Below are 26,710 nucleotides of genomic sequence, written 5' to 3' on the forward strand. Positions count from 1 at the left end.
GAGAGAGAGAGAGAGAGAGAGAGAGAACTATCCCAACAATGACTCATGAAGCTACTATGTTTCGTGCCGCTCCAACTAGTTCGCTCCCACCATTTCAATTCTTCTTTCCTTTCCTAAACTCACCCTTCACTTTCACTTATGCCCTTAATATGTTATGAAAGAATTTTATTTATGAAAGAATTTTTATTTTTCTGAGATTGGGATACACTATTACTAGTTCACTGAGCAAATGGAGACGTTAGTAGCTCACAGGCCGTGGATGTTGCATGGCGGGAACGCATCGCCGCGCCTTAGAGCCTTCACGCAAGGACTTGTGGGCCGCCCCAGCTTGGCCATAATAGCAGGCTATCCTTCTTTCCCGTCTCTTAGCTTCGCAAATCCTGTCGCCTCGTCTTCATCCTCCTCCTCCTCCACGGCTTCACGAGATGACGACTCTCATTCAACTCCTTTTGTGGAGGACCTTCTCATCCCCCCTTCTTGGACCTCAGCACGTGTTGCTGCACAGGTCTCTCTCTCTCTCTCTCTCTCTCTCTCTCTCTCTCTCTCTCTCTCTCTGTGCTACCCCTGCGGAGGCAAATGGAGCACTTAACACCAATGAATTGAACTGATAAATGATGAACAAGTACATAACAAAAGAATCGATGGTCAGGAGCGACTGAACTACAGACTCTAAAGACGTGATTCCACTATCTGTGCCGGGCGATTCAAAAGGTACGTGAACGAGAACCTAGAGGTGACTCAGGGAGTTTTTGGGAATGACCGGGGAGAGAAATTCAATGATATAATCTAGGAAGAACTAACACGGCAATTGTTAAAGGATAATTGTGCTCTGTTCTTTACTGCTCGATTGTAGTCACATGCATGATGTGTATCCAGCGACCCCATGCATGTTTACTTGATGCTATTGGTTTGGGATGCTAGACATCAAACATTATGCTCCACGATTCTGCCGGTATGTGATGGTGAACACGATTGCTACTAGTTTGGATTACTACCTACCACCATGGTTTCTTCTTTTGTTGCTTCCCCTTGTTGATACCATTCGGTTGGTTTGGCCTCTGTTGAGCAGACACTTGCTTGTCGGTTGGGTATGTCAATGTAATGGTGTGCATTTCAAATCCTTGTTTGGCATGACTCATGAGTCGCAAAATGGAGGCCACCTTCTTTGTCAACAATAACGCCGAATCTCCTTGGACAAGCCGCAATAAAACCGCTCAACTTGTTGTTAAAAGGTATTTTTCTTGAAGGAGGAAGCGGGTAGAAAAGTATCCCAAAAGCGCTGACAATAGTCATCAAGAGTGTCCTCTTTGGTCATCCGGAGATGGTTCCATGCTGTGATAACATTTTCTTCGTACTCTTCGTGGAGTCGTGCAGTGGTAAAAACTCGTTTGAACTTTAACCAAGTGGTGGGTGCTTTCCTTCACAAAAGTAAGGTCGACCACTAAGTCTGGGCATTGCCTTTCAGATAGGAAGACATTCGTCGTACTTTGGAAGGTTCAGAAAAGCGCCCTCCCGAGAAAACAATATCGAACTGTTGAATCCTTGTCAAAATTGTCAGAATGTTTTTTGTGCTTTCGAGATCCTTTCCGGGATGGGTTCTTCTCAGAGCGTCTGCCCCTCCCGTTCTTCTTGCTCTTCTTGCTCTCTCGAGTCCTCCTGCGCTTTCGGTGCTTCCTGTCCTCCTCGTTGGAGTTGTCTCAAGACGAAGATGAATTGGGATCATCCTCAAAACGTACACGCTTCTTGGATTTGCTAACTGCTTCGAATGAGGTTTTCTAACCTAGGGGCGGAGTAATCTGCTCCACGACTTTTCTTTTGAGAGCCATTCGAAGACTTCATAACTTGGTCACAGCACTGTCAAACACAGTTTGCGAGTACAAGCGTCACTTACGAGCACCCAACTTTGATTTCTGTCTCATAGTTGACTTAAGGGGCCGCCTGCCATCCCGAATGAATTTCGTCAAGTGGATGATTCTTCAGAAATTTCGCATACTGCGGGTCCTTGGTATTTGAGCATCTGGCTGGCACAAATGTGAACCTGACGCTGCCGTTGTACTTCCATCTTCTCGATGTTGCTTGGCGAAAGAGGGCTGTATTCTTCTTCTGAAGTCTTAGAAGAAGTTCGACTCTTACTAGTTCCTCCATTAGTTTTCTCACTCAGGCGAGTATGGACAACTCTTTTGGAAGAAGTTTGATTCTCACTAGCTCTTCCATTACTTTTCTCGCTCAGCAAGTAGGGACAAGGTCTCCTCCTTGTCGGATTTATTGCCAGAATCCATGTGTGCTGCGAGAAAAGGGATTGGATCCTTCGTAGAAGAGGGATCGTCTAAGCTCTGATACCACTATAGTAGATTTGGACACCCAAGCCGAAGATCTAAAGCAACACACGTGAGAGAAACTGGAAACAACTGAACAGAACTGAAAATAGAGAGAGACGACACGGCGCGACAAAGTTCTGCGTCCAGATGCACTAGCCCCAAAGAGTGGCGCCCCTTCTTGGTATTTTATTTTTATGCTTTGCAATGCTCCCACGCAAAAACTGCCTAGAGGAGAGGCCCTGGCACCCTTATAAAGGCCCCTGGCCTTGTCAGAAGCAGTTATATCAAAAACATATGGTCCAAAAGCATGCGGTACCCAAAAGCTAGCGTCTCTTGGGTTGTCTGTAAAACGTAGAAATTCGTACGACGTGCCACATCAGCAATGCAAATCGCAAAACATCAGTATAGACAGCCACTTGAGCACTTTTTTCGCAAATTTAGGGCCTTGCTTTATATTTAGGGGTTTTAGGCCCCTCTGCCAAGTTCCGTAAGTTGGGATGGGTTAGGTTTTTAACCCTAACCCCTTCTGGGCCACTCACAATAATTTGCAAGTTGGTAAACTTCTTCTGCCTCTTTTTGTAGGGTTTAGGCCCCTTCTATCCAGTCTTTTTCCTCTAGGCCATGCCACATCATGAGTCCTTTACGCAATTCCTGGGTGTGTCTTTAATTTAGGCCCCTTGGTAGAAGTTTAAATTGGGTGGCGGTTAGGATGTCACGTGCACATCTACAAGCTACTTCATGACTAGGGTTCAATTCAGTTCAGTTAGCTTAGGAAGTGTACTGGCACTTTTGTGAGTCTTGTTCGCAGACCGTGCATATCCAGGCACTTAGAGTAGATGCATATTCTTTGGTTGCACACATCATGATCATCAGTTTACCATCAGAACCCATTAGGAGCATTTTTACAATGCATATGCCATAGACCCATTTTCCCTATTTTAGCCATTTTTCACTTATTATTATTAAGTGACTTTGTTGGGAAACTGGGTAGGGCGATTCTGGCAAGTTAATATATAAGAAACCTAGCGCTAGTACTTTCTGGCAGAAGAGGCAGCATGTACCATCTGAAGAGCACCTTCTCACCAAGACGGCAAGAGGACCTAGCGTTTTCAGCCACCAAAGACCAGCCAACGTTTTTCATCAACTGCAGAACAGGCCTAGCGTTTTCAGCAATTGCAGATAAGCCTGGCGATAGCAGAGCCCATAGCATTTTTGCAGCAGATGAGCAAATCAGCCTAGCGTTTTTGGAGTTGTAGATCAGCCCTCCTAGATTTGTATCAGCGTTTTCAGTTTTCAGTAGTCACGTTCCGTACCGCAGCCCCCAAACCTCGCAGATCTCACCTTCTCGCAGTAGATCCTTGTCGCACGGTCAGATAAACTAGCGTTTGCAGATTCAGTGAAACCGGCCCGTAGGGCGGTAGGCGTTGGCTTTCACCCGAAATTCTTTACTTTATACACACACACACAGCACTTTGCAAAGAGAACCTGCGACGGGAGTTAACACTTGAATACACACACGGCTCGGCAGCTAGAATGCTCCGAGCAGACGCCGACAACCTGTAGGCCCCAAAATTGGCGCCCCTTTCGGTATTTCTTTATTCTTTAGGAGGGTAAATTACAAGGTAAGGTCCTGGGAATCCTTCACATGTATCCACCTAGATACCATTTGATTTGGCCAAATTTCGGCAGCATAACAGCCCCAAAACTTGTGCGAAACCAATTCCCCTGCTGGAACTCGCTTGCACTGGCGTATACCCTCTGATTCCTGTCCAAAAACAGTAAATTCAGCACGCTGTATTTACTGGTTTTTGCCCTGTTTTCAGCCCCAAACAGTCCCCTAACTGTCCTTTGCCAGTGGGGCACGATTCCCAATGATCCTGGCGTCCGTATGGCTGAAAAACAGTCAAATTACAGCGCATACACAGCGCTGATTTTGCACCTGTACGGTGAGGTTATGACCCTCACCAGTGCCTGCTTTGGAGCAGCAGTTAGCTACCCCCGTTCCTGCTCAAGGAGGCTCTTGCCTCAGCACAAAAGCATGAACCCACACAACTGTACATCAGTCAAATGAGTAGCCCTCTTGTGGGGCATCACATAACTGCACGTAGGGGAGAAAGAGAGCAGTATGTAGCGTGCGGGGCATCACTCCCGTCACCATACTGTGCATAGAGGGCAAGGTAAGCATTCCATAGCTTCTGTACCTGTTGCAATCCGCCTGTGGCTGAAAATGGCGCCCCCTTTGATGATATGCAGCTCGTTTTTGCCTCCCAGAGTGGCAGAATCGCTCACAAGCTGACACGTCGCCCAGTTTCCGAGTTTGGGCTTTCCCTGCTAAAAATATCTCAACTGGTGCGTCAGTTGACTTCGCGGCAGAGTTGTAAAGTGTTCCCCTAGTCATACCGAAGGTAATGACGCGAACACATTTCGTGGCCCAAAATAGCAGTTCCCTAAATTTTAGGAGATGCTTCCGTTGGGCTCCCACTGGTCTTCTGACCATCTATCCTCATTGGGACCGCATCCAAAAATGCAATGTGGCCCAACTGTCACATACTTTTTGTTGGAAGTCACACCTTGACTTTACGCCTTAATTGAGTTCACTTCCTAGCATCCACCAACTTGCTAAGTGCGACGGGGGGACCTATATGATCTTGCTCTGAGCCTAGACATCCTCTTACCATACGAATTCCAGTGCCGACCACTTCCCGTCTGCGGGTGAATCTACCGTTCACATTGGCCATACAATGTCCGACCGTTTGCTACTTCAAAAAGAGGGTCTTAAACAAATAAAATAAACCCCATTGGAAAGAAACCAACAACCAAGATTAGCAGTTGCCACATCTCTGTGACATGGTTAATAACTGCCACGTCCTCGTGACATTCAGCCCGCTATTCGCAGATTTCAGCATCTGCGTTTTCAGCGCGTCATCGTCGCATCGTCGTCATTGCCGCCGTCACCGACATAGAGTCAGAATTCAACAGATACAAGATTTGCAGATTTCAGCCCTTAGCGTTTTCAGTTTTCAGCCCGTCTCGTCGTTGTCGACATCGCCGGCAAGTCCATTGCATTGTAGAGATTTGTGCAATCAATAACATAGACCGCTCTCGCCATAGAGAGTGGGGCCTTGGAGGAGGGTTTGACAACATTCTGGTGTCGTATTCTTCTCTCTCTATCTCTCAGTCTCAACACCTTCATTCACCGTGTTTACCACTTTGTTTGTGATCATTTGCACTCTCTCACTAAAGAGACGGAAGGCTCTCCCTTCCGTAAGTAAAAGGAACCCTTGAGCAAAGTTCAGAGCACTTATCTTGAGCAAAGTTCAACATTCACATCCGTTGCACCTTACATTGGTATCAGAGCTTTGGCAGTGTTCTGTATCACTCAAGGAAAGAACCACATAATTTTTTTTTGCTTGTTGCGGTCGCACGTAACCCAAGTCCACTTGGGCGTGTCGATTCTTAATCGTGTTTTTGAAGAGTGACAGGAAACCCAAGGAAGAAGGGCTTGTCCAACCTCCCCTTGTGCCTCTTTTCGCTCATTGAGAGCGGACCGTGCACTTAGCGGCCTGCCAATTGACGTGAGGTGGGAAAAGGCAACCTTGGTGTGAGCTCAAGGCCGCTAAGGGGTGCGTCCCGCAGAGTAGAGCTCGGGTAAGAGAAGATCCTTCTCTAACACAGATGGCAAGCTAAAAGAAGAACTCAAGACCCTCAAGAACCTCAAGACCCTCAAGAACCCAAGAACCCAAGAACTCAAGACCCTCAAGAACCTCAACAACCACAAGAACCACAAGAACCCAAGTTCCTCGTGAACTTAAGAACCCAAGACTTTAGTGTATGGTCATCACCTGAAGCGGAATGGATACTTTGCATGGAGGTGATGAGCATGGAGGTGGCGAAGAAGAATTTTCCCCACCTTGAGGTTTTTCTGACCCTCTCCCTTCCCCATCTACCCCAAGGATTGCACCAAACCGATTCAACTCCACCTTCAACGCAATCGACCCTTCGTTGGACCGTGAAGAAAGGACCGTTATGCTCCTTGGTGGGGAGGCTTGCGGGAAGCGGATGCCCTTCTGGGTACGTCGTGATCCGCACTCGAGGGATGGAACCGCAGGGCACGTGCCTGTGGCGAAGTTCCTCGGTGAAGTTGTACCCCGGTATTTGGGTGCTCTGCATAGGCGGATGGGGAGATAATGCTCCCCTTCCTATGCTATTATTTTGAATCCGATCCCTTTCGGGGCAAATGACATAATTCTCCCCAAGCGAAGCCAGATGAGCTACGAGAGCGCCCAAGTGCCATTCCCCCCCGGGGGGGTCAACTTCACCTAAAAGGGGTTGGGAGGTGTAAACGGGAGACATCACCAACCTCATCAGACGCCACCTGTGAGCCGACGCCCTACCAAGCGGGTATGGCATTTCCTAAGGGAAAACCGTCGGGTTTCAAAGGCAGTTTAGTGAGGTGAGCAATAAGTTACCTGGAGGAGGCAACTCCAAAGGGAAGACCAAAGCAAGTCCCGTTGTACCTGAGCCTCTGAACAGAGGTACTTGGTCGCTGTCACGCCCAAATCTAAGTGGCGAAGTGGGTCTCTCAAGGGATTAGTCATGGTCCTATGAGTGTAGATAATTCTGAACTCTCGTAGTCCAGAGGAAACTAGTGACAAAAGCGTCAGACGCCTTCGGTTTCTGGGTGCATAGTCCTGGTCGTTCTTCTTGTATACTTTTTTGGTGTATGAGGGGAGCGGCCGGGCGTGCCCTATCCGACTCCGAAAACAAAACAAAACAAAAAGCTTTGGTTACGACGATGATGGACATGATGTTACAACAAGAAGCGCAACGCGCTGCCTTGGAGCGCGAGCGCGAAGAAAGAAAGGCAATCTTTGATAGAGAGTGCGAAGAAAGAAAAGCAGAAAGAAAGGCCAACTTGAAGCGTGAGCGCGAGCAAGCGCGCTTGGCGGCCAAAGAGCAAAGGGCAACCTTGGAGAGTGAGCATGAGCAAGCGCGCTTGGCGGCCGAAGAAAGGAGGACAGCTATTGAGCTTGAGCGTGAGCAAACACACGAAGCCCACCGAGTAGCGGCCGAAGATAGACAAGCAGCCTTGGAGTTAGAGCGTGAGGCGCACAGAGACCAACACATGTAAGAGTTGGTCCTACAAGTACTCACCTCGAAACCCGAGCCAGTCAAAGATGTTGGGGGTTCATAAGTGGCGCAAGCCGAGATTCGAGCTCCAACAACCCTGTCACCGAGAAGATCACGTTCAGTAAGTATGACGATGAGATGGATGCTAGTGTTATTCATTCTTGGTTGCATCAATTTAATGCTTATTTTGCGACAACTAAGAAGACAAGGAATAGCAAGGTTTTGACGGCAGTCATGTACCTTGTCGGTGATGCCATTAATTGGTACCACGCATGGCAAGAGGCACAGTTGGCCGCGCACTTAGAGGAAGCTGACGGAGACGCGTCCCTTTTCTTCAATTGGGCCGACTTCCAAGACAAGCTCAAGGCGCGGTTTATGCCTCCTCAGTACCTAGCGCGGTTGAAAGAAGATTGGCACAATCTCAAGCAGAATGGTATGCCAATCATGTCTTTTTCTAACCGTGTTTTGCAGCTCGGCACCCAATTACGTAAATCTGATGATGAGCTCAAAGAGACTTTCATTTTTGGGTTGGACGAATATATCAAGTTTGATGTAGAAGTTTTCGACCCCGTGGATCTCAACAAGGCGGTAGCAATTGCTCTCTTTCAAGAGATGAAGAACAACAAGGGAAAGCCTAAGGAGAACAAGACTTCGCAAAGTACCTCTCAGACTTCGCAGAACCCTCAGAATGGTAAGAACGGTAACAATGGTAAGAATGGTAACTCTTCTAACCAATCTTCCTCTAGTCTCTCAGAAAAGAACTCTCCAAATGAACCTAAGGGTAAAGCAAACACAATTGCTAAACCTAAGCTCACTCCAAATGAAAAGGCAGAACAAGGAATTTTAGGAGGATACATCACGTCGGAAGAACAAAGCATTTATTCTAAGGAAGCTCGATGTTATCATTGTCACATCAAGGGTCACATAAAAAGAACATGTCCTAAGCTTGACTCTAATGAATTTAAAGAATCCACAGAACCCACATCCTCTGTTAATGCAATAAATGAGAACATGAGTGTGACCCAAGTTTCTCATGATCCTCTCATTGATGAGTCTCTTATTAAGTGTTACGGTCATGTAAAGAGTTAGCGTTTTGTCATATTGTTTGACCCAAGCAGTATGTATGATATGATTAGTGACTCTCTTGTCGAAAGAGCCCGCTTTGAGGTTAGCAAGACATCTCCTTTCGAGGTGTTGGGCTTTGCTCCCAGTATGGACTCTCTCATCTGTCACAAAAATACGGAAGCGTAAACTGACTTTTAATTGCACTTCAAATACTCAAGAGAATTGGAGAGAGAGAGGAAGCTTGACACTTCATTGGGGATCAGAAGATGGGCTGGTCCCCCCCCATAAAGAGAATATCTTTATTACTAAGGGAGAATCTTTACAAGCACAAGAACGGGGCAATAGCCCGTCCTCTATTCTTTCTTTTTGCTTGTGACTGAGAGAGTGCGAACGCTACTCTCTGAATACTGAGAGGATCTTCCCTCTGCTATGAGATTTTGGGAAGCTCTAAAAAACGAGAGTCTATCTTCCACAAAACTCAACGGAAGCTCTCGAAAATGAGAGTCTACCTTCCGCTAACTGAGTCGCTTTATGCATAATTATTCCTGCAACAAAAACAAGGGAGAAACACGCAAAATGCACGCACACATGCTTGCTGTAATTTTCTGCACATAACCTGAAAATGTTACCTGAGCATGTTCCAGAGCCGAAAAAGAGACCTTTTCCGCGATGGAATTGCACGAAACTTGGTGTACACGTAGTGTAGGTAGAGAAGAACTAGATTCTATATGTATTTTGCTGAAATTCAACCTAAAGGAGGTGATTAAGGGCTGAAAACAGAGAATTTACAGCCACGACACTCTACGAAGAGAGTGCATGCTGCAACTTCTCGCGATGAAACCTCACCAAAAGCTGGCTATGGCTATGAGAGCCCTTGCTCTAGACAATGGGAGCACGAGGCCACCACATATGTCACAAGGGGCTGCTCTCAAGCTTCCATGGAGGGCTCCAATGCGTAGGGCACTGCCAACACTGAAAATGGGGGAGTAGAGCCTCCTAAATAGCCATCAGGGAGAGGGGGCGCTAGGAAGAGAGAGAGGGTGAGAGCGAGAGCGAGAGAGTTAGTTTGCATTGGTAAGTCTGCCACTTGGCACACTTACTTAATAACTTAAAAAACCCTTCAACTTTCACTTTTAAACATCCCTAGGCTATTAATGAAATGTGCAAATTAACTCACAATTGCACACACACATGCTACTAATGAAATTGTTAGCTGCTCCCCAGCGCAATGTCGTACCGACACTGCTCTGGCATTACCTGTTCGCACTTGTCCGGTCATTTGGTCCGGCATAGACAATTTAAAAATACCTTAACTGACTTATCCTAAGGCCGTAAAATGATTCAGGCCTTAGGGTTATTATTCTAAGGACCCCATCTCATTCCTGTGCTTGCACTAGCGTGCGTAATTTTCTGAGCCTGAAATTTGAGGCTACTATCTACCCCTTCATTGAAGACCCGATTTCCCAATTGTTAGGGCTTCAGGGTATTTTCTGCTAGGGTCTCCCTGAGGTGCACTGGCCCAAACTTGGGCGCACCTGAGGCCCGAGCACTGCTAAATCTATTCTGATGTGCACACAACTAATTAGATAATTCTTTTCTCGTAAATAAATTAATTATTTACAAAGTCTGACTTAGTTACATCCCTCTTGGTTCTAAACAGTTGACCTCAACTGTAGAGCGTCAACATAACTGTGCAAGATGTCTGGGTAGTCCTTAAGATCGGACTCAGTCATCCACTTTGCATCTAAAGGAGTGTAATTCTTGAACTTGACTAAATACTTTCGATGTAGACTCCCCGACTTGAGTTGTCTCTCCGAGTGGTGTATTATCTGTTGAGGTTGAAGGAGTTCCTCAGTCTCTTCGACTTCTGGAGGATCTTCTTGTACTGGCGCCACTATCGGAGGTCCAACATACAGTCGGAGGAGACTGACATGAAAAGCATTATGGATGCGCCAGCTAGAAGGCAAATCCAATCTGAAAGTCACGTCATTGACTTTATCTGTAATTTTGAAAGGGCCGTAAAATCTATGGGAAAGTTTGACAACTTTTCCTTTGTCGATCCGCTTTTTCAATCTAGCTTTCTCAAACCGAAGTAGGACATATGGTCCTTTTTCAAGATTGAGATTCCTTCTGTGCTTGTCTGCTTTTCTCTTCTGTTGCTCTTGAGTACGAAGAATCGCTTGCTTTACTTGTTGATGGGCAATATCAATATTGCGCACAAATTCATTTGCGGCGAAGATGTTTTCTTTGGTAACCATAATAGGAAGTAAGAGTGGCTTCCCATAAATAATTTCGAAGGGAGCTCTACCAGTTGAGGAATGTATGGTATTATTATATGCAAACTCAACTATTGGTAAATACAGTTCCCATTCGGATTCTCGTTCCGAAACATAGCACTTGAAGAGATCTAAAACAGTGGCATTAGCGATTTCGCTTTGACCATCTGTTTGAGGATGATAAGCTAATGAAAAGTCAAGCTTAGTTCCCAAGTTTTCAAACAATGTCTGCCAAAATAGACTAGTCATGCGGGGATCTCTATCGCTGACAATAGTCTTTGGCAATCCATGGTGTTTAAAAATCTGAGCTAGAAATATTCTAGCCATGTGATCAGCTTTGATCGTCTTCTTTACTGGAAGAAAATGTGCTTGCTTACTGAATCTGACTACTATAGTCCAGATTGCATCATTTCCATTCTTGGATCTAGGAAGATCCGTAATAAAATCCATGGCAATACTTTCCCATGGTGTGTTAGGCACAGGGAGTCGGCTGAAGCTTGCCATAAACTTTATGTCTGTCATATTTTACTTTTTTGCAGACTAAACACTCACGTACATGTTTTTCAATGTCCGCACGGAGTGTTGGCCAAAAGAAATACCTTTCGAGGGTACTAGTGGTGGAAGCAATTCCCCGATGCCCGACATAAGGAGAATTATGGGCTTCATCCATCACCTTCTGTCGTAAGGGCTGAGCTATGCATATTGCTTGTTGACAATAGAGCGTATTATCCCTAATGGAATAAGGTGGCCTTGAGTGACCAGCTTGAAGATCTGCCCAAATTGTGGCGAAGTCTGGATCTTGAGGATACATCTCGCTGAGAGATTCTAGTTCCTCATGATAGATTGTTGTTAGTGCATCGATCTTTGGATGCCTGGAGAGAGCATCTGCAACTGCATTCTTCGTTCCAGAAGTATGTAAAATCTGAAAATGGAACATTGAAAGAAAGTTGGCCCATCTCATCTGCTTTTCTGATAACTTTCTCTGTGTGAGAAAGTAGCGAAGACTTTGATGATCTGTCTTGATAATAAAATCAGCTCCTAATAGATAGTGTTTCCAAATGGAAAGAGCATGAATTACTGCCATTAGCTCTTTCTCGTATATGGAGACATGCAACTCTGCATCTTTAAGGCGCCGACTTTCATAGGCTATCGCGTGACCCTCTTGGTTCAAAACTGCTCCTACACAATCTCCAGATGCATCGCAGTATACCTCGAAAGGTTTGCGAAGATCAGGGACGGTGAGAACAGGTCCGTGACTGAGTAGATACTTAAGCTTTTCAAAAGCTTGTTTTTGTCCAGATCCCCAATGGGATGGAATCCGCTCTTTTGTCAGGTCATGGAGGGGACATGCTATCGCGGCAAAAGCTCGAATGAAACGCCGATAATAAGAACAGAGGCCAAGGAAACTTCGTACATCATGTACTGTAGTTGGCGTAGGCCATTCTACAACTGCTTGAATCTTATCAGGGTCCATTCTCACCTGATTGTGAGATACTATATGGCCGAAATAGTGGATTTCTTTTAGAAAGAACTCACTCTTCTTAGCATTCACAAATAATTTGTGTTTGCGTAATTCTTCAAACACTAAGGTGAGATGCTTATAGTGTTCGTCTTCCGTCTCTGAGAAGATTAAGACGTCATCAAAGAAAACGCCCGTGAAGCTTCTATATGAGTGGAAGATTCTATCCATCATTCTAATGAATGTGGCTGGTGCATTAGTGAGTCCAAAAGGCATCACTAAGAATTCATACAACCCGAAGGTTGTTCTAAATGAAGTCTTATGCACATCTTGAGGAGCTATGCCGATTTGATGATAACCGCTCTTCAAGTCTATACGACTAAAAACACTTGCTCCTTGTAACTTGTCAAGAATGTCGTCAATCCGTGGGATTGGAAATCGATTCTTGATTGTGATCCTGTTTAGAATCCTTTTTCTGTACTAGCAAGACAGGTGAACAATATGGAGAAGTACTAGGCCTTATTAAGCCCTTCTCCAAAAGTTCGTTAACCTGCTTGAGAATTTCTTCTTGCTGCATTAGACTAACTCGATAAGGGGGCTGATTTGGAGGAGAACTTCCTGGGATCAAATCAATTGTATGATCCTCAGGTCGCGAAGGTGGGAGTTCATTTGGCAGTTCATCTGCAAAGCAATCTTTATAACTTTCTAATAACTGAAGTCTTTTTTGCTCTAAAGAGGAAGAAAGTTGTGAAACAGACATCTCTCTCTCTTGCAAAAATCAAGTACGCTGAAACACACTTTTTCATTTCTTTCTTGATGGCAATGTGATTGGTGATAGGAATACGCCAATCACCTGCATCTGCAAGTACAAGATACTCCTTTCCTTTATGAGCAAAGGATAAGGTTTTCTGAACATAGTCCGGAATGGGATGCATCTTGTAGTGCAAAGGCATTCCCAAGATAACATCGCATCCTTCAAGTGAAGCTAGTAAGAAAGACTCTTGATCTTTGTAGTCGTCGACCTTTAGATTCAACTTCCCTATGATTGGAGTAGAGTTTGAGTTCTGCCCTTTGAAAGCAGATTGTGCTTGAATAGAAACTCCAAAACGATTGGGCTGTAAGTTCAGGTCATCAGCTAGCTTGGTAGAGATGAAGTTGTCTGTACTGCCAGGGTCAAACAAAATAAGAGCCCGTTGGTTGTTGATACTACCCCAAGCTTTGAGAAGAGCTCTTTCTTTTCCATCCTTGGTTGTATTTCCTTGTACATCTGGGACTGCATTGGAAGAGGGTGGTTGTGGAGGTTTGTTAGGACAATCACCCTTCATATGACCAACTTGTCCGCACTTGAAGCATCTTCCTTCACTAATGTAGGTTCGCAACTCAGCAGGAGAGAGATATCTCCCTTTCTTGGGCTGATTTGGCTTTGCTTCTGCTTCGGAGGCGGTTCTTTTCTTCTTTTGAGAAGAAGAAGTAGAGGTAGGCTGCTCATGGAGAGCCTTCTGCTTGGCATGGTAAGTGCTTTGCTCCATCTTCCTGGGAGTACCCTTGTCATGTATTCCATCAGCTATGCGGGCTGATTCCATAAGTATCTGCAAGTTACCTCGAGGGTAAAGCTTCATAGCCTTTTGCAAGGCTTCATGCAATCCTGCTTCAAACTTGCGCACCTTTTCCGAATCGTCAATCTTCTTGAATGGAGTGACTTTCAAGAGAACGTCCCAAAACCTATCCACATAGCGTGGAACAATTTCGTTCTCCGACTGTGAAAGTCGATCCCATTCTTTCTTTACCTCTTCCTCATAGTCTGGAGGAAGGAACTGTGCGTAGAACTCCTTCTTGAAAGCAGTCCAATCTTGGGGTTTACGATCTTCCAGGATAAGGGTTAACCACCAACTGCTGGCGGTGCCTTTCAGGTACATACTAACATGGCGAAGCTTGGATCTTTCTTTAAAATTCCCTTCAGCAAATGCAACTTCGAATTGGCGGATGAAAGCCAAAGCTTTGTCATTATCACGCCGCCCATTGTAGGTGTCGAATTTCACATCTTTGTCTCCCGACTTGAATGTTTTCTGCCTGTGGTGCTTCTTCTTATGATGCTCCTTCTTTCTATGCTTAGACTCCTTATGGACAAGAGTCTTTTCCCTTGAATGCACTTCTTGCTGCGACGGATCTTCCAGGAACATGTCTTCCGGAGCAACTATGTCATCCAGATTCTTCATGAAAGAGAATTGAGGGGAATCAGGGGGATCCTGCTCTTGAACTTTTGGGTTAAACCGTACATGACGTTCTGGAGGTTTCATGTGCCTCTCGTGCATGCGGGAGGTTCCAATCAAAGGATCTTTCCTTGGTTTTGGCGCCTTTGGGTTCTGCGGGATTTCTCCCGACCCCATCGGCATTTTCTCCTTCCCTTTCTCAAGAGTATGGAGAATCTTTTGGACTTCTGGATGGGAGAGAGCTTTTTGCAACTCTTCCACCTGCTGTTGAAGGAGAGAGAACTCTATCTTGCGTCCTCCCATTTCTGCAGTTTGCCAAGAGTCGTCAATCCCTTACGGAAGAGAGAGATGACCTTGCTCTGATACCACTGTCACAAAAATACGGAAGCGTAAACTGACTTTTAATTGTACTTCAAATACTCAAGAGAATTGGAGAGAGAGAGGAAAAGCTTGACACTTCATTGGGGACCAGAAGATGGGCTGGTCCCCCCCCATAAAGAGAATATCTTTATTACTAAGGGAGAATCTTTACAAGCACAAGAACGGGGCAATAGCCCGTCCTCTATTCTTTCTTTTTGCTTGTGACTGAGAGAGTGCGAACGCTACTCTCTGAATACTGAGAGGATCTTCCCTCTACTATGAGATTTTGGGAAGCTCTCAAAAACGAGAGTCTATCTTCTACAAAACTCAACGGAAGCTCTCGAAAATGAGAGTCTACCTTCTGCTAACTGAGTCCCTTTATGCATAATTATTCCTGCAACAAAAACAAGGGAGAAACACGCAAAATGCACGCACACATGCTTGCTGTAATTTTCTGCACATAACCTGAAAATGTTACCTGAGCATGTTCCAGAGCCGAAAAAGAGACCTTTTCCGCGATGGAATTGCACGAAACTTGGTGTACACGTAGTGTAGGTAGAGAAGAACTAGATTCTATATGTATTTTGCTGAAATTCAACCTAAAGGAGGTGATTAAGGGCTGAAAACAGAGAATTTACAGCCACGACACTCTACGAAGAGAGTGCATGCTGCAACTTCTCGCGATGAAACCTCACCAAAAGCTGGCTATGGCTATGAGAGCCCTTGCTCTAGACAATGGGAGCACGAGGCCACCACATATGTCACAAGGGGCTGCTCTCAAGCTTCCATGGAGGGCTCCAATGCGTAGGGCACTGCCAACACTGAAAATGGGGGAGTAGGACCCCATCTCATTCCTGTGCTTGCACTAGCGCGCGTAATTTTTTGAGCCTGAAATTTGAGGCTACTATCTACCCCTTCATTGAAGACCCGATTTTTTAATCGCTAGGGCTTCAAGGTATTTTCTGCTAGGGTCTCCCTGAGGTGCACTGGCCCAAACTTGGGCGTACCTGAGACCCCAGAACTGCTAAATCTATTCTGATGTGCACACAACTAATTAGATAATTCTTTTCTCGTAAATAAATTAATTATTTACAAAGTCTGACTTAGTTACACATCACACAAGATTGCCTTGATGTTTTGTTCACTGTTCAACAAGCGTCCTTCCGCAGAAAATTTGTAGTATCTCCTCTTTCAGGATGTGATATGCTTTTAGGCATTCGATGGTTCCGTGAGCATAACCGTCTCATTGATTGGGCAACTAATACTTTCACTTTCAATGCCAAGAGTGACTCTCCAATTGTCATTCACGGGGAGCTTGCTGTTCATTCCTCATCTCTCATTTCTAATGTGCAGGCGAAGATTGAAAAGAATCAAGAGAAGGAGACTCTCTCAGTCTTGTCTTCTCCAAAGCACGACACACATGATTTGCATGATAAAGATGTGATTATTCACAAACATGATGGGTTGCAAGAAAAAGATGTGATTGTTCACAAGGATGATGGTTTAGTTGATGCTTTTTCTAATGACACTAACCTCATTGCAGATTCGATCAATCACGAAGAACCGATCTTGGTTCTCGAGTCGAGGTCCAAAGAACCCTTACAGGAAGTATTATATGTGCTCATGATTAGTCAGTACGCATTGTTCGAGTGTTTCATTTGTGACGGTTTCTTGTATGTTAGTCACCGTCTTTATGTGATCCCTTGTCATAGGCATGCCATATTGTACGATGAACACGATTCCCTCATGAATGAGCACGGATGTATGCGGATTACTCATGAAAAGATCAAATGTTTGCATTCAAGGAATTCACATTCCATGTCTCTTCCTTAGCATGACACGGTATCCGAAAGAGCACAAGAAGGATTGAGCATCACTCATCGGCATTTTCATTGTGATTTGCCACAGTTGATTGATTTAGATCAGAAAGTCAAGATTCGACCCAATTGTTTGCGTGTGTTTGATGAACGGTTTGGCACTCCGTCTATATATTCATCTACATTGCATGTACAGTCTTTAAAGAAGACTAGAATTTTTCTAGTCACTTTACATGGAATGGGTATGTTCATGTTTTTGTGTTGGAAGTGGTTTCATGAATTTTCATCCTCGGAGATTCTTGAAGAAGGTAGACGCATGACTATAGACGAAGTTGTTGAAGGAGCCACATATGACTTTGTGTCGCTTTCAGCGCAGCTCAAAGAAGCAAGCGTTGCAAATCTTTATGAAGTTTAAGTATCGCATGACCCACGCATCAGAGTGGGCTGGCGAAGAGTCCTTTCCAGGATTCCAGATGTTGGTGGCGATCTCCCTCGACGCCATACAGTTCGGTACCAGTACCTCACTTTAAAAAGGAGGGGATGTCACGTGCACATTTAACCCTATGTGTACGTGGACAAGCTACTTCATGACTAGGGTTCAGTTCAGTTCAATTAGCTTAGGAAGCGTTCTGGCACGTTTGTGAGTCTGTTCGCAAACCGTGCATGTCCAAGCACTTAGAGTAGATGCATATCCTCTGGTTGCACACATCATGATCATCAGATTACCATTAGGAGCATTTTTACAGTGCACTGACCCATTTTCCCTATTTTAGCCATTTTTCACTTATTATTATTAAGCAACTTTGTTTGGGAACTGGGTAGGGCAATTCTGGCAAGTTAATATATAAGAAACCTAGCGCTAGCACTTTCTAGCAGAAGAGGCAGCAGGTACCATCTGAAGAGCACCTTCTCAGCAAGACGGCAAGAGGACCTAGCGTTTTCAGCCACCAAAGACCAACCAACGTTTTTCATGAACTGCAGAAGAGGCCTAGTGTTTTCAGCAGTTTTGCAGATCAGCCTGGCGACAGCAAAGCCCATAGCGTTTTTGCAGCAGATGAGCAAATCAGCCTAGCGTTTTTGGAGTTGCAGATCAGCCCTAGCGTTTGTAGTTCCTTGACGATAGATCCCAGATTTGCATCAGCGTTTTCAGTTTTCAGCAGTTAGGTTCCGTACTGCAGCCCCTAAACCTCGCAGATTTCACCTTCCCGCAATAGATCTTCACCGCATGGTCATATCAGCCAGTGTTTGCAGATTCAGTCCGCTATTCGCAGATTTCAGCATTTGCGTTTTCAGCCCGTCGTCATCGCATCGTCGTCATCGCCGTCGTCACCGACATAGAGTCAAATTCAGCAGATACAAGATTTGCAGATTTTAGCTCTTAGCGTTTTCAGTTTCAGCCCGTCTCGTCGTCGTCGACATCGTCGGCAAGTCCATTGCATTGTAGAGATTTGTGCAATCAATAGCATAGACCGCTCTCGCCATAGAGAGTGGGGCCTTGGAGGAGGGTTTGACAACATTCTGGTGTCGTACTCTTCTCTCTCTATCTGTCAATCTCTAACACCTTCATTCACAGTGTTTACCACTTTGTTTGTGATTATTTGCACTCTCTCACTAAAGGAACGGAAGGCTCTCCCTTTCGTAAGTAAAAGGAATTCTTGAGCACAGTTCGGAGCACTCATCTTGAGCAAAGTTCAACATTCATCCGATGCACCTTACATAGAATTAAAATCCTAACCCATTTTGGGCCACTTTGCAAGTCTTCACAAGTCGGAACTCCTTCTGTTTGTGTTGCTTCTTCCAAGTTCTAGGCCCTTCGGCCGGGTTTTGCAAAACGTAGTCAAGTTAGCCTAGGATCCGAAGGTCACTCAAATATCCTAGTACCACGCAGATCATAGATGATTATCTATGCAGATACCACATAGAGAGAACTGTTCATGTCACAGAGGATTCTAACTTTGACAAAGAGATTAGCATGGACCACCTTTCTAGGGGAAGTGAGTGTTGGGGGGGGGGGGGGGAATGAACGCATTGATCCGATGCGTCTAGGACCTCTGAAACCGTAACTCTAAAACCCGTCACAGAGGCAATGGAGGAGGTGGTGGCAACGGTGGTGCAAAGTCGGGTGTTGCAACCGTTTGTCGGAAAAAGTGGAATAGAAGCTTCTGTGGACTCTCAAGAAGAAGCTCTTGCACTATTTGGTGTCGAAGGGTGGAAACCTAGAGGCATCAATGGTGGTATTGTGACAGGTTTTGGGGTTAGGGTTTCTGTGCCGAGGTCATAGACGCATCGGATCAATGTGTTCGTTTAGCCCGCCCAAGATTCACTCTCCCTAGGAAGGTGGTCCATACCTATCTCTTGGTCAAAGCCGGAAATCCTTTTTGCCATGACTAGTTCTCTCTATGTGGTATTTTGCATTAGAAGTCATTTGCATGATGCTAGGACAACTGTGTGACCTTCTGGTCTTGGGCTAACTTGATTGTGCTTTGGAGAATTCGGCCGAGAGGCTTATAACATAGAAGAAGAAGAAGAAGAAGAAGAAGAAGAAACAGAAGAATCTCCAACTTATGAAGTCCTGCTGAGTGGCCCAAAATCATTAATGGGCTAGGATTAATAATCCTAACCCTCAACAACTTACAGGAACTGGCGGAGGGGCCTAAAACCCTAAAATAAAGCAAGGCACACTCTCACACACACACACACACACACACAACTTGCATAAAAACTGATGATGTGGCAGGCTATACGGTTATTTTCGTGATTTGTGCTGACATGATGACATAGCATTGCTATATGGAATTCAGCAATTTGCGTTGGCAGATTTTGGCAGTTTCAGTGCTAGCTTTTGAGAGCAATTGCTTTTAGAACTAAGTGCTTTTGGACATGATGCTCTTTGGGGCTTTGCTTTTGGCATCCCTTGTACTGTTTTTAAGTACCTAGAGGGCCACTTGTAACAGACTTGGATACTGTTGAGAATCTACCGCGACACCACAAGAATTCACTTCAAAACAGTTCACAGTTCACAATTTGATTCGACACTGGCCCGGCGGAGTTCCGTGCCTAGAGATATTGGCCCCAAAGACTGGCGCCCCTTTCGGTATTTCTCTTTGTATTAATCTGTTGCAAAAGTACAAGTGAGTGGGAGGCTCTCACTCTCAGACTCTGCGTCCAAATGCTCTGAGAAGTGGGAAGCCTGCCCACTTATTAAAAGGTTACAAGGGATGCCAAAAGCAGAGCCCAAAAGTTGGTAAATTAAAAGCTTTTAAAAATAAAGCAAAAGAGCTCTCTCTCTCTCTCTCTCTCTCTCTCTCTCTCTCTCTCTCTCCGATTCTCTTGCGTAGCAAAAAAACAAGCCAATTTGCGTAGCCAGAAAAGCAGGCCAAATCTGCCGCAAAAAGCTGCCACGTCATGTTGATCGTTGCATCAGAAGACGACATGGGAAAGGTTTTTACCTTTGGTGGAATATGCCTACAGAAACATGATTAACTCTTTGATGAAGAAGGTGCCATTTGAGATTATTGAATTTGCTACGAAGGTTCCACCCTTCCTTAGCACGAAAGATAAGACTTTTCTTTGAAGCCGACCAAATCCAGTACCACTGAATTAGCAATCTCTGATTGCTTGTTAGTCTGTGGGTGGAACGATGATGAGGACTGCAACCGCGTGCCTATGTTCTCCCAAATAGCCGTCCAAAACAAACTCGTGAACCTGGGGTCCCTGTCGGAGACAATCGTCTCAGGCATGCCATGGAATTTGAAGATTTAGGCAATAAACAATCGTGCCCACCTTGTGTTCTCGGGAGATCAAAAATGAAAATCCATTGCAATACTTTCCCAGGGGTGGGTGGTATGGGTAAAGGCTGTAACAATCCTTGTGCTTTATGTCAAACTTGACCTTTTGGCATACCAAGCGACTGCGCACAAACTCATCCACATCCTTCTTGAGTCTCGGCCAAAAGAAGTATCTCTCTACCCCTTTCAAGGTGGTAGCAATGCTGCGGTGACCTGTAGAAGGCGGACAGTGGCATTCAGTTAGAACCTTTTCTCTTTTTTTCTTCATCAAGTAGCCATCCCGAATGAAATAGTCCGCTACTATCTCCCCTTTCTGTATTTAACTGAATACATCTGCAAAATCTGTATCTGTGGCGTACTGACCGACCATATCCTCGAAGCTTCTATGATGTGTTGCGGAAATAGCCAGAACCAAGGGCTTGAGGGACAAAGTATCTGCCACCAATTTCTTTTGTCCCTGCACTTGGACAATCCGGAAGTAAAACTGTGACAAGATGTTTGTCCACCCCATTTGCTTTTCCGATAGCTGCTTCTGTGACAAGTAGCATAAACTCCCATCATCTATGAAAACCGTAAAATCGGCTCCGAGTAGGTAATGTCGCCAGTGAGTAAGAGCATGGAAAGCCACCAAAAGCTCTTTCTCACATATCTGTACTGTCAATTCCGGCCTTGAAAACAATCGGCTCTCATAGGCAATGACATTGGCCTTCTTGCATTAAGACCGCATCTAGTCTACGACCACAAGTATCAGAATATACTTCAAACGACTCTTGCAAAACCAGCAAAGTCTGGTCCTGTAGTCAAATTTTGTATCAAAGGCAGTCACTTTTGTAGATCCTTACGAGAAAAGGACTCCTTTTTATGTTGACAAGTGCAAAGGGGTAAACATCCTCTGCAAACTTTTTGATGAACCGCCTATAGTAAGAACATAAGCCCAAGGAGCTTTCAACTTCATGGACATTCTTCAAATCGGGCCAATCACAGATAATCTCTATCTTGGCTGGGTCCATATGCACTCGTGCTGTTGAGACAATGTGTTCCAAACAGGTGTATCTCTGGGCTCGGCTCACACGGTAAGGTGGCTGGTTCGGTGGTGTGCTTCCAGGTATTAGATCAATAGTATGATCCTTAGGACGAGCTAGTGGCAACTCGCCTAGCAGGCCCTCTGAAAAGCAATCGGCATGAGTGTGGAGAAAATCTTGGCGTTCATTGTTCAGGTCAAACCATATTCGACCTTCATTCATTGTTCAGTTCTCTCCAAAAAAATGAGTAAAGAAATTGAAGTTCAACAAGTACACTCTTTGAGCCCTTCTTTTGTCAAAGTCGTTTTCTCGGCCCGGTAGTCAACCACGGCGTCGTTCTTGTGGTACCAAGGGATTTCGAGTAGGACGTCACAACCTCTCAAGGAAATTACGTAGAAATCCTCGTGCCCTAAACATCCCTGTCATTGCAAATGAAGTTTGCCAATGATCGGTGTAATGGCAACATCCCGTCCTAGTGCCACTCGAACTACCTCCGCCTATGGCCTCAGCTTGTCGGGCGTAATTCCAAATCGAGCCGCCAATCTAAGTCAAAAGAAGTTGGCCTTGGCTCCTTCATCAAAGCAAAAGAGGGCTTCCTGATCCTTCACTTTGCCCTAAAAGCGGCAAAGTTTGTACTTTCATTCATTTGATTCGGTTCGGGTCCCACGCAATGTGGTACCAATTCTGCATTTTATCTGCCTTTTTTGCCACGTCCCTTAGCTGCTTTGGAACTTTCTGGCCTTTCTTCATCCTGTTCATTCGGTGCCTTGTTATGGCACTTAGTGGAGATATGCCCATTTTCCTTGCATCCAAAGCACTTCCCCTCCTTGATGTAGAGAGCTCTCTCTTGAGGAGTGAGTTTGGGTCGTGCATCCTTTTCTTTCTTTTCTGGGTTACTCTTCTCTTTCTACTTTCATTTTTCGAAGTGTGTTCGACTCTTTGCGTCATGATTTCATCTGTGGGGTAGGTCAAACTGCTTGAGTGAATGGCAAAACCCCGTTTCGCATGACTCATCAGCTCCTGAATGGAAGCCGACTTTTGTTCTACGGAGTGATCTCGGATCTCTGTAGGAAGACCCAAGGTAAACCGCTCAATGTGTTGTTTGAACGAGATCTTCTTAAATGAAGAGGCGGGTAGAAAAGAGCTCTAGAATCTCTCGCAATAAGTGTCCACTGTATCCTTCTTGGTCATCCAAAGATGGTTCCAAGCAGTTCGTATGTCGCGTTCATACTCTCGAGTCAGCAGAGAGAGAGAGAGAGGGGGTCGCCACGTGAGTAAAGTTGTGCCAAGCTTGTGTTCTGGGTGCCCCCAAAGAAAAAAAAAGAAGAAAAAAAAAAAGCCCGTGCACGCCAAATAATATTTTTCCTTTTGTCCTCTACTGCCTGCATTGGTTTTCTCTGTTTGCTGTTTTTCTTTTGGTTTCTTGTTTATTGCGTGCTGTGTATGTTTTGCTGCATGCGGTCTTTTCTTTGTCTGCTTTGTCAGTGCCTGGCTTGCATGTTTTTTTGTGTGGCTGCTTGGTTTCATGTGAGTGGTGTGTGCGCATATGGTTGCATGTTGCTTGTGTTTTCTGATTTTTCACCTCTATTTGGATTGTGGGCTTCAGATTACAGATGGTGGTTTTGGTGGGTGGGACATTCCAGCCTCTTCTTCAGCTTTGTTCTCCACCCTGCCTATGCTTTGCAGGTTGAAGATCTGCCAGGGATGGCTTGAGGCTGTTTCTCTCCTAGGGTCCTTTTTGATGAGAGTGGTTATGTGGTGGTGATGCGCCCTCTGTTGGAGTGAGCCTTTTGGCTTGGAGATCCTAGGTCTGATTCTAGAGAATCTTTGGTGGAGTTTCAACTTCCTCTTCGCAAGTTCGGGTGGCCTGCGTGTGCTATACAGCTCTCCTTCACAATTGTCCTTCACTTCCCTCCAGCTTTTGGTGTATCACCTTCTTTTGTAACTCTTTATCGCTTGTGTGTTTCTCTCCCCCCCCCCCCCCCCCCCCCCCAAAAAAAAAAAAAAAAAAAAAAAAACACACACACACAAAATATGGTTTGTTGTATTCTAGGGGTTTTTTCATGGCCAGTTTTGGCTGCTGTAATGCCTATGGGCTTATGTATTGCCTTCAAGCTCTTTGTATTTTGCTTATGTAATACCAAAGGGCTCAAGACCTCCTTTTTCTCAAAGGTGGAAAAGGAAGGGGATGGGGGGAGCCTATCTCGCACTGGTGGTTGCAAGATGGCCAATATGATACGTTTCATGGGACAACCCAATTCTTCTAGTCCTCTTGGCCATCTATAGGATGGCTTTCTCGGAGGCATCTGTGGACCATTAGTGCATGTACATGGCAGTAATAGATGGACCCAGGTGGGAAAGCAGCTCGACGACATAGTAGGTATGAAGGCAAGATGTTGGACTCGTGGTCAACAATGACTGGCTTTATGCCTGCTTTGTATACGACTACCTTCAGCCCAGCCTTGGACCCTAGGCAAGAAGACAACAATTTAGGGGTTAAAGAGTGTGGGAAAAAGATTAGCACAATAGGTTGCAAGAGCTGTTAGCCTGCCATGATTGGGGGGGTTACTCTTGCTGGGATGAGTGATCCTTATGCAAACAGTGTTTTGAGGGCTGGAGATCCCCATCCAAGATAGTGGTGGTGATTTTTTTTAAATTGTTTTTATTTTTTATTTTTGGTGTGGAGTTATCCATACTTGCTGAATATCAGCTTCATGGTGCAGGAGGCAGAGTGGTTGAGGATTAATCTTCATCAATGGCTGGATGATGAGTATTGCCCAGAACCAGCAAATGACGAGATTAGTAGACGCTGTTCGAAAGTGTACTACTATTGCTTGTTGGAGAAGCAATGGGACATGGGAGACATTCTTATGCAAATGGTTAGGGACTTGGAAACATTCTCTTTCAAGGAGAGTTTTCATGGAGCTTTTTCATCTGCAAATGCTGCCATTGATCTCATAATCAAGAAGATGCGAAGTCGGGAAGAAAAAAACTAGGTGCATTGCAGAAACTTTTCCTGATTTCAACACTTGGTGCCCAATATATATCTCTAGTGATGTCAAATATTCCTCTCATCATGTGCGTCACTTGCAGAATAGTGCTTGTTATGCAAGAGATGGCTCGTGCCCTGTTGGTGAATACTACAACTGGGATTTCAGAGCATAAAGTCAGTATGTAAGTTTGAGGCTTGCATACCCATGCTATATGTATCACCCTAATTGTCAAGCAAATGGTTCCTTATGTGATGTACATACCCCACACTGCGTGCATATATCCAACACACGTGCACATTGATAGAAAAAGCGATGGCGTAATTACCGTTTGATTGCATAAATTAAGGCAGGTTTGTGGTTAATTTTTCTCCAGCCAATAAAGCGTGATAAGTTTTGGGTCTATTTTGTTGCAATTGAGATACAAAGTTCCTAGAATTGTGTGCTATTATCATTGAAGTTTGAATTGAAACGTTGAAATGCTTGTCTTATTCTTGTATGAGGCCAATTGTTTCCCTTATTCTTGTAAAATAGCATAAGCTTTAAATACTAAGCTTCTAAACTGTTTTTTAAAACAAGCATGAGCGATGTCAAAGGAATTATGTCCCCCAAGGGTTGGTCTAATAGTAAGGCTTTGGCCTCTCAACCTACGGGTTGTGGGTTCAAATCCCCCATTTTGTCACACTCTAGAGGGACACCTTGTGCTCACCTTGCTAGGGCTCTTACCCTTGGACACTCGAGTGCATCCTCCGTGGGTGAGTCACCCGAGGAGGAGGTTCTTGGTTGGTTGCTAGGAGTTCTCTCCGTCGTTCCCAGCATGTGGTGCATCAATAAGGTGACTGTGGTGATGCCTACGCGTGGCTCTTGCCCGAAGGTACGCAGCCCTTGCCTGACCATGTATACATACATGGCTAATATTTGGAAGGGATAAGCACCTCCCCCTGTGGGCTCTCTGGTGTGTCGAAAAAATTTGTAAAAAAACATCAAAGGAATTCTATTCAACAACTTTGTGGACTTGCGAAAGGAAATTTGAGAAAAGCATGACAAGGTTGAGCATCAATCACCCACCAAAGCTAGGAGGTGCTCCATCGGTCATGAAACAAGGACTAATATGCTTTGTGAGAACTTAATTACAACAATTGTCATGCTTTTCTTTACCCTAGAGATTTGGGTTTGCAATTAAAATAAGACTACAAGAATAAAAAAAGTTATACATCACAAACTATCTTTTCCTCATTGAGGCTTTATCAACAAAGATTTGATTGCCAATTTGAGCTATGGTTGCTAGATTGTAAAGAATAGTGTCCACAAGCGAGATGATGTTCACTATGCTCAATCCTCTTGATCTTATTCGGTTAAGTAAGGGTGCTTATTAAGGCACACGCCCTTATGGAAAGATAGGATTGAAGGATCATGTATTTTTTCACCTATAGTTGTGGATTTTGCATTCAAAACTAGCCTTAAAACACAATTTAAAGCATGGCATGTCACAAAGCAACTTTTGCTTGTGAAGGCTCTACCAACAATGTGTTGCTTGCCGAAATGAGTTGTAGGTAACATATTGAAAAGAATGGTGTCCCTCAAGCGAGCTATTGCCCACTATACACGAAACCTCTTGGTCATATTCAAGAAAGTAAGAGTAGTTATTAAGGCATGCCTCGTGTGATGGTTTAAAGATGGGAAGGTCACTCAATTCTTAACTTACTAACAATTTGCTCAAGGAAATTGTATGAAGCTCTCTCTCTCTCTCTCTCTCTCTCTATCTGTGTGTGTGTGTGTGTAGTTGTTTTATCATAATTAATAAGACATAACTAAACTTTTACATTCAAAAGACATCCGGCTCCAGAATAAAGAAAATGATAAGTACAAAAACAACTCAATCTTATAATTATCTTTGTACAATGTTTGTAAGAATGAAGCCTCATTCCAGTATATAGATAACATAAGTACTTCCCTTGCAGTAGGTGTATGTGTAATCCTGTATTGGACAATTGCTAAAAGCCAAAAAAAACTTTCCAAGAAGAGTCCTTACCTGCATCCATTCAAACAAGACAACATATATGTTAGCCTTGGATGTGTTTTACACGTATCAATGGACTATACCAGTTGGTATCCATGTCCATCTCACAACTTTTTTTAAAACTTTACAAGCTTAGTCCAAAGTATTTATGTGTTCCATTTAAAAAACATGTTTTATTAACCCAAAGTTAATTTTTAGTATAAATATAATATTATTTTGATTAGAAGGCCATAACCCCTTCTAATCCAAGTGTCT

At 44.6% G+C, this 26,710-nt stretch overlaps 1 protein-coding gene across 1 annotated transcript; it reads left to right on the plus strand.

Annotated features, from left to right (window-relative positions):
* Positions 1–205: 205 nt before the first annotated feature.
* LOC147420682 (plant/protein) lies at positions 206–24,840 on the plus strand. The gene is made up of 3 exons (XM_086504343.1): positions 206–505; positions 24,169–24,441; positions 24,539–24,840. The coding sequence occupies exons 1-2, from the start codon at positions 230–232 to the stop codon at positions 24,439–24,441; spliced, it is 549 nt and encodes a 182-aa protein (XP_086360469.1). The 5' UTR covers positions 206–229; the 3' UTR covers positions 24,539–24,840.
* The last annotated feature ends 1,870 nt before the right edge of the window (positions 24,841–26,710 follow it).

This window comes from Adiantum capillus-veneris, chromosome 28, assembly GCF_014529385.1.
Source record: "Adiantum capillus-veneris isolate H3 chromosome 28, ASM1452938v2, whole genome shotgun sequence".
In the NCBI taxonomy this organism is placed as follows: Eukaryota; Viridiplantae; Streptophyta; class Polypodiopsida; order Polypodiales; family Pteridaceae; genus Adiantum; species Adiantum capillus-veneris.